This window comes from Colius striatus, chromosome 7 (genome assembly GCF_028858725.1).
Source record: "Colius striatus isolate bColStr4 chromosome 7, bColStr4.1.hap1, whole genome shotgun sequence".
In the NCBI taxonomy this organism is placed as follows: Eukaryota; Metazoa; Chordata; class Aves; order Coliiformes; family Coliidae; genus Colius; species Colius striatus.
In genome coordinates, this window is record NC_084765.1 from 23,774,489 (window position 1) to 23,789,173 (window position 14,685).

At 41.8% G+C, this 14,685-nt stretch overlaps 1 protein-coding gene across 2 annotated transcripts in view; it reads right to left on the minus strand.

Annotated features, from left to right (window-relative positions):
- The window catches only part of RFX7 (regulatory factor X7), a 55,582-nt gene that overhangs the window by 13,691 nt on the left and 27,206 nt on the right, over positions 1-14,685 (minus strand). For both annotated transcript variants that reach the window (XM_061999525.1, XM_061999526.1), the window contains 2 exons: positions 6,798-6,880; positions 5,896-6,018 (listed from right to left, as the gene is read on the minus strand). In XM_061999525.1, coding sequence (XP_061855509.1) covers positions 5,896-6,018; positions 6,798-6,880 — 206 coding nt within the window. The remainder of the gene's footprint in view (positions 1-5,895; positions 6,019-6,797; positions 6,881-14,685) is intronic.

The window sequence follows — 14,685 nt, forward strand, 5'->3', positions numbered from 1 at the left end:
GTTCAAAGACAAGTCATGTGGAGACATAACAAGTAGTGGCATTATCTAGAGCAGAGTTAGGTTTTACTCCACAACTTAGTTTGAAGCATATGTTTCAATCCACTTATTTTAGGACATAATAAAAGCAGAGACAACATTCTAGCCAGAAGTATAGCTTGAGTGTGGGAAGGCTTGAAATCCTGCAGGAATATTCGAAAAGCACTAGGTAAGAGATTTGACAGCGTCCAGAGAAAGATTCTGCCTACACAACCGCATTTTAACACAACTCAATAGAACCAAATTCAATAAAATATACCTTACCAGGGAACTGGCTTCATCTTTCTAGTTGTAACATAGAGATGTACTAAAGACTTAGTCCTCTTACTACCACACCATTACTCATCTACGACGGCTGCTTAATATAGACATCCTTAAATTCATTAACAGTTCCACATCAACAAGACATTTCAATTGCCTCTGCAAATACAGATCTTGGTGACACCTAGTACACAATCTGATTATATAAGGTAATAAAGCAACAACCGGTAATTGTTTTGCTAATACTAATTCTAGTAAAATGGGCACTGTTCTCTGTCTTCTCTTGTTCACAAAAACAACAGAAGGAATTTTGTTTCAACATCTATTCAGATGTTTCAGCATCTCAGATATTTTAAAAAAATCTCCTTGAGGCAGAGAACAAGAATCACTGATTTCACAGCAAAACGTGAATGTTCTGGAAAATCTCAAACAAGTGAATACAGGGAAAAAAACAGGGAACTGCTCTGGAAGGTTTACCTACACAGCAAGTGCTTAAGGCTGCACAAAAATACAAATGTCATATCACCTTTTGTTCAAGAGCCTGGTGGTATTTCACAGATGTTAACTGTGCCTAAACATACCACTAAAGCATTCTCACTGCCATTTCCTGCAGTCACAGGGTCAGCACCAGACAGCAATGACCTCCTTTCCCATGAGGAGGAGTCCTACCAGCAATACACAAAAACAACCTGCCTCTGAAAAGAGGAGGTGACTGTACACAATCCTGTGTGGGCATCGGCAGGAGAGCGGAAAAACAATGATCTCCTACACCATGCTGCCTGCTACTATGAGGTACTTACATACAAACAAACACATCTCTGCCAAGGCAGACAGACAAAGCCGCACTCATGAAACATTTCACCCCCAGCATTATCTAGCAAAACCCGTAACAATTAGCAATGGCATTTGCATCCAAGTAAGGCAATCGACATGTTTTCTCTGAAAACTGCAGCTCTACAGAAAGCAGTGTGTATTTCTTGAGATGTTTCTGCTGCTTTTATTTCCTCTGTAACAATAGTAGTAATTACAGAGCAAGTATCTGCAGCTTTTACTTTGCCAATAGGTAGGTATCCTACACTTGGAAAGCATCACCACAAACATAATGACTTTTATGATAAACAGCAAGATTTACTCTTGCTTTATTCTAAAATTTCCTTTCAGAGTTTGTGTACACCTGCTTTCCCCAGCCACTCTGTCCAAACTAGGAGATGTTGCGACAACCTGGTATACAGTCAGCCATTAGTCTAGTTTCTGTATGGGACATCAAGAAGGTCTTTATCCAATTTATCTACTGACATATTCCATTTCAAGGCATGTCAGTCACAGAATCTGGACTCTGGATACATCCCTTTGAAGTTAATACAAAGGAATACCTCTCCTGCCTCACTGCACCCTTATAGGCATCAGACATTGCTTTACATATAATAACAGATCTCTAAGCAGTTTTTTCCCCCCTTGCATCTTGCCAGGCTCCAATAGATTTTAAATTTACTCTAAAAACTCCTAAAAGTTGGGTCTTTGTCACTTGCTGATACTGATTACTAAACCTCAACCAGCATGCAAAGGAGGGTTCTCTGAATTTCTCTGCCACAGACAGCAGTATCTTTGACTGAAATTCAACAATGCCAGCAAAACAAAATAAAAAACCCAACCCAACACAAAATCAACAAGATTAGGGACCTACCAATTGACTAACTTTAAAGTTAAAATTATTCTCTCCCTCGCTATGAGAAAATAAATAAATAAGGGGGTGGTGGTGGTGAAATCTCTTCCTCAAGTCTAGCACATCTGTTTTAAGACAGCTACTTGCTAACAGCAAAACATTAGTTACATGGTCCCCTCCTATCCACACTGGCAACTCCTGCAAGCTTGTGATTTCTGAGCTATTATTACTATCATGTAATTTCAGTTTTCAGACAGATCATCCCACATGGCCCCTCCTTCTCCTGGCTCGTCTGAGAACCCTCCATGTCCATCTGTGGTCCCTGATTGACTTGACAACACACATATCAGGAGTCTCTTCCCTGAAGCTCTTCTCTCTGCTACTTGTACTCTTGGCACATAGCTGAGCCCAGGAGCTGTTTTGCTTATTTGAAGGGTGGCTGGGAAACAGATGGGGGGAGGGAAGGTCTACACAGAGACAGGAATGACAATGGACACGCGGTTGCTTATGTTCATTTGAACAGAGCTCCCATACATAAAAGTCTTTTTTTTTTTTTGGTCAATATCTTGAATTAAATGTACTCAAGATATAAAATGTATCAGCTGCATCTGAATTAAAGCACAAAAAAGATTAATCAACAAGTCAATGAAACAGTCACGCTATCCAGCCCAGCTTACATAGCTTCCTGGGCAGAAAACCCATTATGACTAGCAAATGATAAAGAACCTATTGCATGAAATGAAACAAAGGTCTTGACTTATCCAATCCAGCAAAACAACTGGTCTCTGAAAATGGATTAGAAAAAAGAATCTTAGGAAGCTGATGAACAATGCTGGCACAGAAATGAGTCCTAAAATAATGAGGTAGGTTGGAAACCAGGTGTCTGAAAACCATTAAAGAACTGAAAATGCTGGTCAGACTCCCAACAGCAGCAGTGTGGGAAACAACTGCTTTAGATGGAGCTTGATTGGTTTTTAAAAGTAACATATAGGTAGTTGCTTATGATAGAGGACTCAATTTTACAACACAATAGGTCTAATCCTGTCCCTGTTAGGGAGTTTTACTTCAAAATACTTAAGTACAATGAAACAAGAACAGTTTGCATCTTGTGTCTTTTACTCAACAGACATGGTATTCCTATACCAACTGCTCTCTTCTGTGCTAGTTTCTGAACATTCTTCTAACTTATTGGTTAACATCCTTAACACTTACTGCACATAATCTATGCATGAGGTGCCATCAAGTGGCCCTGCAGCCAGAGAAACAAGGATTAATGATTTACAGACTAAAGGAAAGAGACCTAACTCCAAGACCTCCTAATCCATGTTAAGCAGATCAGGTGTATCTTCAGGGCACCAACTTAAATATGAATGAATGACTTTCCTTGCATCCCTGCAGTAGAAGCAAGATAGGAGGACCCAAGTGTTTACTGAAGGCTCAACGAATAATTTTGTGAGCAAATAGGGATTTTGTCTGCATAAGTGCTGCAGAACTGCATTTAGACTCAAAACTCTAATTCTCTAAACTCAGCTAAATCTATACCTGGTTGCCTCCAGAAGGATGTTTACTAAGAGGGAGGAAATACTCAAGTAAGACTGACTTAGGAAAAAAAAAAACCCACTGAATAGATTTGATGGGAAGCAGTATCCATTCTGTGCAGCCTAGGTCATGTGTCAGGCAGCTCCCCATGAGTTCCCAGAGTATCTTCCAGACTGATATTCCCTCATAACTCCCAGATCAGAGGAAGCTGGCAGAAAAAAAAACATGTGCACCCAGCAGAAACACAGCTTCTTATAGTCCAATGAATTCGGTCAGTGCAAGAGGCATCACAGCACCAACAAGTGAGGCAAACTAGCTCTCATCTCTCGCCTTTCTGAAGTTCAGCTGCAAGCTCTCAACCTTCCCAAGTGCTAGTGCCTTATATTATGATGCATTTTTCATTTTTCTTATCCCTTTCAAAAGGGGGGTGAACCCATTCACTTTTAATCAGTTAGAGAGATGAACTCACAATTCAATAAAAGAGTAAGAAAACAGAAAGGAGAGTCACTATGTTGAATAAGCTCAGCGAGAGGAGACTGATGAAACGAGGAGCTGGAAACATGATCAACACTTGCAAATGGTGGACTAATGTGGAGTTCAAACTTCTGCCTTCATAAAAAAACCCAACAAAACAAATCCACAAAAACACATGAAATATGATACAGAAGCCCAGGAGTTTTGCAAGATTTATTTTGACCAAAATTTACAGCAGCAATTGAGGTGCTGGTAGGATACAGCACTCCTCCAAAGCCTTGTAACTTTGATTTACACATGCAGACTGCATAAGCCTGCACACTGTGAGCTCATACAGTATCTATCTTTGCGCATAGAGAAATAATAACTTGTTAATATGACAGAAGTGATTTTGGAGAGGTCTTAACACCCTTAGGTAAAGAAAAATGACTTATCAAAACCAGCTCTCTTGTCTATTTATATGCCTGTTTCCCACCTCCCACTCCAAGACTACTTTTCCTTTGGTGTGCAAGAATAACTCATGAAAATATTCAAAGAAACTGAATGTTTTAAAAACAGAACAGATGCTTTCAAAAGAGAACAGATTCCAAACATTTGATATTTTCCCGAATATTTGCTTACCACCCTTATTTTGTTAGGGAAAAAAAACCCCACCACAATACACAAATACTTGATGCAGCTACATACAAAAAGCCATCCAAATTTCACACTCCACAATCTGTAGATGATGATTTTTCCGGGCATCTGCAGCTTGGCACAGCATGGAAGCCAAGCAGATTTGTTGCTGAAGCAGGCCATAAATTATTTAATAAGAAATATATTTAAGAATAAGGCTTCCATCTCCGTGGCGCACAGCAGCTGCTGCTGTTGCTGTGTCTGCGCGAGCGGCTGCCGCTCGCGGATTGGCCACCCCGGCACGTCTGTGCCATTGGCTCTATTTCCAGGCTGCGTCACCACTCCAGTCCATGGTGAGATTTCTGAAATAGGTGCGTGCATGTTTATCAACCCCAGGCAAGCAAATGCCATCACGTTTCAGCTCAGAGTTAAAAAAAACTTGACCAGAGAGAGTTAATTAAGAGGAGGTATTCACAGAAGGCAACCTTGCAATAACGATTACTAAGGGCCAAATCCTGTAGGCGCTTAGGAGGTGAAGGGATTCAGCTTGCTGCAAATTACTGTAATTGTTCAGATTATGGAAATATTCGTACTAGATCATAAATCTGTTACTCATCTTCAAGCAACTGGCTGAGGATGATTATTTCCCCCCTCCCGCCCCCCCTGGGGAGTGTTCTGTAAATGAATTCAAATCCAACTTCCGTCAGACAGCTCCCTCTCCCTTGTTTCTAATTGCTTTCTCGTTACACGGTAGCTTTGAGACTTGACAACACAGACTCACAGTGGCCTTGCTTACTGGTTTCATACATATTCAGATACATTGTGCCTCTGTAGAAATCAGGTTTGCTGCAGTAAAGTCCAATATTTATGCAATATTCTGGAAAAAAAACGTGTGATGGGCTAGATCTTGCATGCAAAATAGCTGCACTTCCAGGAGGGACAATTCAACCCCTCGTCCTTGTTAAGGCAGTCTTTTATGTATGTATATACAAGTAGACTCACATGTACTGTAAGACAGTAACTGGTGCTTTTTACCTGTGTCACTCTGTCCACTAAGTAAAACCAATATTGATATAGATATTTACTTATTAAGAAATACTTGTACCTTTCCTTCAGTATACGCAATGCACAATTTAAACATCACAGTCGTATCTTTGGTGGCAGAAATAACGAATGCAGTGTGCTTTGCTGTAGCTACTACATGCTCAGGTACATCAGTATATAAGGCACTTGTACATCAGTGGACAATAGACCCACTGTCACGGAACTATCTACACTCACTAAAGCCATATGTTTGGAGCACTCACTTGTATTCATCATAAACCTCCTGCTTGGGAAGAGATGTCTCGGGGTGCTCTTCCAAGGTGTTCCGTATCCAGGAGAAGGCGTGCGTCTGCTGGGCACGGCTGGATGACATGGAGATCTGATCACTAGTGAAAGAAGAAACAGTGCCAATGAAGGCTTCACTCCATAGCTCCTTCTTACAAGACTTAATAATTGCCTGCCTACACAGATGGAGAGACACCAGAGACGAAGGCCAGCACCTTACACATTTAGCTATTCCCTGAGGTGCATGCAGCAGTTATTTCTCTCTTTCATACACTGTTTAAAAAAAAAGAGACTCCACATTCCAGTTCTGGACTGATACACAGCTGTAAGGTGAGAGTTCAACTACTTTCTTCTCTTCAATCTCTTCTTCCTTACTGACCACCACAAAGCTTTTTGCCCACTCAGTTTGCCAGCTGCCCTTGGGAAATACCTTCACAGCAGATGCTTAAGAGTGCTTCTGCCTGCCTATAACCATCCTACTGGGAACATACACTAATTTTGTCATGTTACTATCTACAGGTTGGTTTTCTAGATCTTCCTTTAGGCAAACAAATGTTGCCAGAAACACCATTAGTTCCTTCTTTCCCCCACCATCACATTTGTGTTGCTATATTATCACTTCCTACATAAAAAGCAAAGGAATGATAACAGGCTGCAAAACACTTTCTCAGATGACTTTTGCATTTTAGGAGGTTTATATTTACAAGCTATTCATGCACTAAAGATTCCAAAGTTGGGGTTTTTTAAAATAAAATCTTTAGAAAGAGTCTTTAATATTTAATAAGGGTTGCTTCAGCTGGTTCCTCAGCAGACAAGTGCCAGAGGAAGTAAAGTAAGTTTTCAGGACTAGGTGTTCACATTTGCACTCTCACACACATACCTTTTGTCTCCATTGTTGGGACCCGAAGGCAGCTGAAGGTAGAGGTAGAGTTTCTCTAGGTCTGTAAACTTCTCAACTTCTTGCTAGATAACAAATGTGTTTTGGTTAAAAAAACCCCACAAAAACAACAAAAGGGTAAGGAGAGGCAGGGGGAGAAAAAGCATAGTAAGAGTTGAGCTTGATTGCTAAAAACTGTCATCTGACAGTGCATTCCAAAATAATCAACAAGAAAATATTTACTTATGTGAAAGAACGAGACTCTAAGCACTCTGGTACTAGAAAGAGGTTTTTCTGTTTAGTTGCACACCATCACATGCTAGAAAGCACTTGTCACCATTACAAAATTCACATGCAACAAAAGTAGAATCTGGAAAAATGTCAATAACAGATCACTTCTGGAACCAGATATGTAACATGAAAACTTTCTCTTCTCAGAGCACACATGAAGCATCTCTGAGAACAGAGTCATCAAGAAATCAGCTATGCTGTAACAACGCAGCACGTCAGACCTGACACTGTGATACACTATAATTAAGCACCACAGACTTCAATCAAGACACTGTAAAATCTGTCTATCTATCTATGTATATTTTTCTTTGTTTCCTTTAGAAAACAGCATAACTGAACAAGGAAGGACTGAAGAAAAGTCATTCCACTTTAACCATTCCATGAACCATGCTCCTCCTCCAGAGGATACCAGCTAAGGATCAGACGCAAGGGGGAGTTTTACCTTGGATATGCAAACAGTGATTGCTGCATAAGAACTAGCTTTTGGCTGTCTGAAACTACCTGCATGGACTTAGAAATACTAGGAAAATCAGTGTTGGTAATGTGCTCAGGCTTGCTCAGTAGCAGCGTGAGTAAAGCCATGCTGCAAGGAGCAAACTGGTTCCCCTTCAGGAAGATGCTGCAGAAGCAATGCCTGAGGTGGTGCACCATCAGTACAAAGATTCACACAATCCCTTTTCAAGTCAGAATACAGCTTTTGGATTATAGTTATTTCTCTTTTCCTTTACTGGTGTCTTGCCAGTTTCGAAAAGTAAGAGAAGAAGGGACTGACTGAAAACTTCACTTCAAACCAGTGCTCCCTGCCTGCCCCAGTCATGCCCAGATTCACCTCGCTTCAGCTGCCACAAAATTAGGGACAGTGCAAGAGAGTGGGTTCCCACTTCCCCTCCTCTGGCTTTGCCCCCCAGGCACAGGTCCGCTCCTGGCCCCAGGCTCTGGGCAAGGACTGGCAGGACCCAGGATCCATGTGGGAAAGGTGCCGAGAGTGTGCTGGGGCTCGCTCATCCCCTCGTCCCGCCATCCCCACCCACCGCAAACTGCTCCACACAACCAGGCCACCAGCCATGCGACAGGCCTTCTCAGAGCCAAGAGAAACACTTCCACCAGCAGCCAGGTAACAGACACTGGATTGTTGCTTTTATAAGCTGCAGCAAACCACAACATTTGGGTTTTTTTCTTCTGACAAACTCAAAATTCGCTGATGCGGATTTCTGTGTGGCTCTACAGCAGCTTACACAGCAGTGGTGTTCTGACCACCAAATTGCCAGAGAGGTTCTTCTCCATGGGTACATTTTGTCAAATTCTCTGGTTTTCCTTTCCTGCATAAATCACAGCATTGGATTGGTGGGGTTACCTTTAACAAATTCATTACTGAAAAGAATAACATTCTTCAAAGAAGTAATTTACAGAAAATTAAATCTCTATCTTTTCATAAATAAATTAACAACTGCACAAGAATTTGCATTTCTTTATTTGATCTCTTCTTCTTTGACAAACTTAGCTGCTTTTTGTTTTAAACAGCAAATGTCAAAGCAGCACACCACATGACATGTTTTGAGTGAAACTACCTGTAGGGGGTCTGGGATGGTAGCGATTTTCCACAGCAGCTCTTGCAGTGCTGTGCTTACTGTTGGTATCAATATTATGACTACTGCTCGCACAGCATCAGGGTTGTCCCTCCAGCATTCCTTCCCCCACCTTCACCAATAGCTGTGGGTGGGCACGATCTTGGGAGGGACCACGTCCAGAACAGCTGACCCAGGCTGACCAAGGAGATATTCCATACCATATGACGTCAGCTCAGTAATATAAACTGGGGAAGAGGAGCAGGAAGGGGAGGCAAGATTCATTTCTGGCCTTCCAAAAGCAACCGCTGCGCGTCCTGAAGCCCTGCTTCTCGGGAGGTGGCCGGACATCGCTGCTGATGGGAAGCAGAGAGTAACAGCTTATCTGCTTTTGCTTTGCTTCCTGCATGAGCAGCTTTGCTCTTTCTTTATTAAACTGCTTTTATCTCAACCCATGAGACTCCCATCTTATTTTCTCCCCTTCTCTGGCTTGCTGAGGAGGTGGGGGATAAACTGGTGTGGTTGGCACTTGGCATCCAGCTAGGGTCAAACTACCACACTACCCAAGCATGGTAAGAGCTAATCCATGTAGCAAAAGCATCCCCGGCAAAACAAATAACATCTCGCTCCATGATTCTGACACTGAAGTGAAAGACAACTTCTCACTTCTGAATCTGACATGCTGAAGTGCAACATAAAGGGTGAGCCTTTAGAAGAAACATTAAACCTTTCATCAAAAGATACTGCAGTAGTCTCAATGCCCACTGCAGTTGAAGCCACTTCTGCTGTGTCCTAACAGAAGGAACAGGCTGTGTGCACGGGGCATGCCTAAGCCACGAAGGCTCTGCTACTAGGCCCTGTCCATCAAACCTCCTAATAAAAAAGACAACAACAATAAAACCCAATGATATCTATGTAGAGAAAAAACTGACTGGGATTTTGTCAGCAGAGCTTTTCCCAAAGGATGTAAATGACCCAGTGACTTTCTCATCAGCTGTCTAGTGCTGAGGCAGCTGAAGGATTATGGCTTGTTCACATCCTCACCAGCAGCTGGACAGTGATGTTATCTCACTGTTTTCACTCAAAACCCACTTCTCTCCACACCTTGACTCAGGCAGCACTTTCTGCACAACTGCTCCAGCTTCCAGCAAGGGCTGTGGGGAAGCCCACAGGAAGCAGGACCTCATCGAAACAGAAGACTTAACACCTGTCCAGGAGTCACAGGCAGTTCACAGAGGTAATCCTACCTGGCTGATAATTAGATAAACCTAAGCTTATTAGATGAGACTGAATCCATTTAGAGAAAATAATCCTAAATTGAAGAAGTGGCTGCAAAGGGAAAGGAATGTGACTGTCAAAGCAAGTAGATTCAGGAAACATGATGTTTTGTTTAGTCTAAAAATTGGTTTAAAATTATGTTTTAAGTTTTTCTAACATTCACCTGTTCTTGGTGTGAAAGGTCTGTTGAATTCAGTAACAACTCTGACACTGCAACTATTTAAAGTGTCATGACTTTCAAATTCTTCACGTAATCAGGAAACAATTTGGGAAAGTGGAGGAACATTTCCACTGGCCTACTGACCAAAAAGATTCTGCAGGGGGGTTAGACTAGATGATCTCTAGAGGTCCCTTCCAACCCCTACCGTTCTATGATTCATTCATCCTGGGTTTTCCTTTGTGCTATGCTGGATAGCTACAGAAATTAATAAAATAATTAAGAACACAAAATACAGTATAACTTCTCTCCATCATCACCCCCCAAATAGGATAACAGTAGGTAAAAAAATAGGTCAGTAGAGTGGAAGAGTCACAGCATCAAAAGGAAGACTGTGACACTGGCATTATCTTGGGCAAATTCCCCTTCGTGTAGCCTGTTAAAGCTTATGCTACCCTAGTTTTAAAACTCATACAGAATGTAAAATGACCGGGGAATTCTTTTCCTTTACTTGACAGGATCTAAGTAAAATTTTTGCCTAAAGTTTTCTGACCTTGATTGATTGGTTCTATCAAATCAGATGAAAACTGTCCAATTATTCCAAGGCTATTTATAAAACAAATTTCTTGAGCTGCATTATAAAGACGCATAAGCATGCAGAACTGCTTGCAGGACTGAGGTGTAAAGCCATCACAAAGCACCATCTCTGTTGCTTTTGTTCTTCACATGTTATATTAACTGGAACTACATCAAATAAAGGAAGATTTAGTGAAGATGAGTAAGCTTATTTTCATGACTCGGCTGCAGTTCAGCCCAAAATATATTAAGTGGCCAAAATATCTGAGTGATCTTATGTTCTGAGACAGCAAACCTAAACAGAAAGAATTAGAAACCTCAAGTCACAGCTAAGCAAAGACTTTCAGTAACAGGAGCAGAAATCTCTGGTACTTCTGTTTTGACAACTATCAGGTATATATATATATATATATATATATATATAAATTCACTGAAGAAATACACAAAATATGTAGCAAACCACTTAAACCAGAGATCCATTTATATTTGCATTAGCAGTGGCCACATATATCTACTCCAAATGAATCTGTTCTTTTGCTGTCTAAGACAGAACAAGAATTTCTTTGTAATAGATGCTACCTTTTTTTTTTCTAACAGGCATTTTAACTGAGGAAATGAATAGCTGTGAAATAAACCATGATGGCCAAAATCTTGTAGGGTTGTTGTTCTGGGTTTTTAAAATTAAAATAGCAGGTTTTGGCATCTGACATCATTCTGAGAGACACTAACAAGACATTGAAACTTCACAGCACAAAGAGACAAAGATTAGTTCAATGCAGAACAGGGTTAAGGACTTCATTTGTGTTACAGGGAACATGAGTTCATTCATATCCCTCTGTTTTACAGAGAAATCTAGAGGTCTGAATGTGAGTGTTGGGAATCATAGAGTATCATTTAAGGTTTCTTGACTTTGGGGCATGAGTTCTCTCTATCTGGTGTTCTCTTACTGCTGATCTACTGTCAGGTCATAAAAGTTTCATCCTAAAGTTGTCAAAAGGGATTACCGTGGGAAAACTCCAGGGAATGTGGGTTTTTTTCTGGATTGTTTTAAAGAAAAGATATCTTAGTCAGTCCAAATTTTAAATAAGATAGAGGAATAATATGCTGAGGAACAATTACAGAGTCACAACTTCTGTAACAAAGAGAAAAGTGGCATTCAAGTTTGACTAGTCTGTATTTCCACAATGAAGGCAGATCTTGAGTTGTAGAGGAGAGGAGCTGAAGGCCAGAGGCACTGCTGCAAGCTTTTTGCAATACTACTGTTTTAGAAAGCATGGACTGATCTTATTATTTCTTTTCACATTTTCAGTGTTTAGGGATAACTATAATGGAAGTAGAAAAGGCTATGCCAATGGCAATGTAACTTGCACCTACTGGCAGACTGGTTCTAAAAGTTGTCATACTTCAGCAGAACAAACATCTATTATTTAAGAACCAGACTAAGAATAGCAAAGTAGTCAAGCAATCATCTCTCTACTTTGCGAACAGAGAAACAAGACACAAAGGTTAAACACTCTGCTCAAGGTTAGATGCTTTGTCGGAAATACGATCAAGGCAGAAAACAGCTAAAACTTGAAAACAGCCTACTACTCTTAACAGCTGCTAATAAATACATTTTGTGTGCTTTATCTGAATAGAAGCAGAAACATACTTCAGGTGCTAAATATTCCAAACAAGCCCTAAGAACACATGGCAGCTTTGTACTGACAGCATCCAAGCACAGCTGCCAAACCTTCACAGAGCTTCTACTTGTCTCTTGTAGGGCCAAAACGATAAAGTGACAAGCTACCACCTTCTCTGCAGCAGGACCAAGGCACCTTGCCTCAAGAGATCTTACACACTGCTACTGCTCGTGCTGTAACTGCCCCAGTCATCAGCTGCTTTTGCTGCCACGGCCATCAATTTGGTGTTGGTACTCTCTTACCAACACCAGCCTCTTTTCAGAGCACTAAGAAACTTTAACCTTCTTGCTGAGTGATTATATGGAGCACATCATTTTATAAACCAGGTTCAAGAGTTCACTTAGTATGTGGCAACAAATAAAACAAGTGAAGTCATAAGAGAATCTACTGCTAGACATGTTTACTACAGTTAAAAAGATGTTATAATGAATTTTTAATGGCTGTTTACACCACAATTCTTGCTAATTATCTTTTTTGGATTGCACAGCATACAACAATTTTCTTATGATCTTCCAGAAACTGACAATATGTCAGAATGTAAGTGGTGCAGTATAAAAAGTAAAAGGCAGATAACTTGAGTCTGTTGTATGAGTGTTTTCAGTCCGAGTGCCCTCATACTAGCTGGTTTCCACAGTCTTCTGCTGTTAGCTACCTCCATAACAAAGACCACTGCCATCACCTCTGCTTCTTCTTCCTATTTCATAGAATCATAGAATGGTAGGGGTTGGAAGGGACCTTTAGAGATCATCTAGTCCAACCTCCCTGCAGAAGTAGGTTCACTTAGATCAGGTTGCATAGGAACATGTCCAGGTGGGTCTTGAAGACCTCCAAGGAAGGAGATTCTACAACCCCTCTGGGCAGCCTGTGCCAGGGCTCCCTCACCTGAACAGTGAAATAGTTTTTTCTTATATTTAAGTGGAACTTTTTGTGTTCCAGCTTCATCCCATTACCCCTTGTCCTGTTACTATCTACTATAGAAAAAAGGGATGTCCCAACCTCCTGACACCCACCCTTTAGATATTTATAAATGTTACTAAGATCTCCCCTCAATCTCCTCTTCTCCAGACTAAACAGCCCCAGGTCCTGCAGCCTTTCCTTGTATGAAAGATGCTCTATACCCTTGATCATCTTGGTGGCCCTGTGCTGGACTCTCTCCAGCACTTCCCTGTCCCTCTTGAGCTGAGGAGCCCAGAACTGGACACAGTACTCCAGATGAGGCCTCACCAGGGCAGAGTAGAGGGGGAGAAGAACCTCCCTTCACCTGCTGGCCACACTCTTCTTGATGCATCTCAGGATGCCATTGGCCTTCTTGGCCACGAGGGCACATTGCTGGCTCATATTTAGTTTATTATCAATCAAGACTCCCAGGTCTCTCTCTGCAGAGCTGCTCTCCAGCAGTTCGACCCCCAGCCTGCATCTGGTGCAGGGGGTTGCTTCTTCCCAGATGCAGGACTCTGCACTTGTCCTTGTTGAACCTCATGAGGCTCCTCTCTGCCCAACTCTCAAGCCGGTCAAGATCCCGCTGAATGGCAGCACAGCCTCTGGGGAATCAGCCAGTCCTCCCAGTTTGGTGTCATCAGGGAACTTGCTGAGGGTACACTCTGTCCCCTGATCCAGGTCATTGATGAAGGTGTTGAACAAGACTGGCCCCAGAATCGATCCCTGTGGAACCCCACTGGCCACAGGCCTCCAACTCGACTCTGTGCCATTGATCACCACCCTCTGGGCTCTGTCATTCGTCCACCTCACTATCCACTCATCCAAGCCACACTGCCTGAGCTTTCTGATGAGGACGCTGTGGGAGACAGTGTCAAAAACCTTCCTGAAGTCAAGGTAGATGACATCCACTGCTCTCCCCTCATCTTGCCAGAGGATATCATGTTAGTCAAACAGTATTTCCCCTTGATGAAGCCATGTTGACTCCCCCTGATAATCATCTTTTCCTTCATATGTTCAGTGATAACATTCAGGATGGGTTGTTCCATCACTTTTCCAGGGATGGAGGTGAGGCTGACCGGCCTGTAGTCTCCTGGGTCGTCGTTCCTGCTCTCTCTCTTGCCATCCTGTGTTGAAGTGGGCACTCTATGTACTAAAGAGCATTTGTGTGCAGCTGTGCTTGCTGCGGCTGTGGCTGGTGCTACCAAATACAAATGGCAATCGTCTGATTTTTCTCTACTGATGTCTTTTCTTTTAAGATTGCTAAGTAAACCAATCAAGTATTAAAGCTTTAAAGCACCTCCCAACATAACTCACAGCTAGTTCCAAGTCTCTTCCTTACAGTTAGAAGGGAGACAAGGGACATTGTCCCTCTACACTTCATGAGACTGATTTAAAGGCCCTGA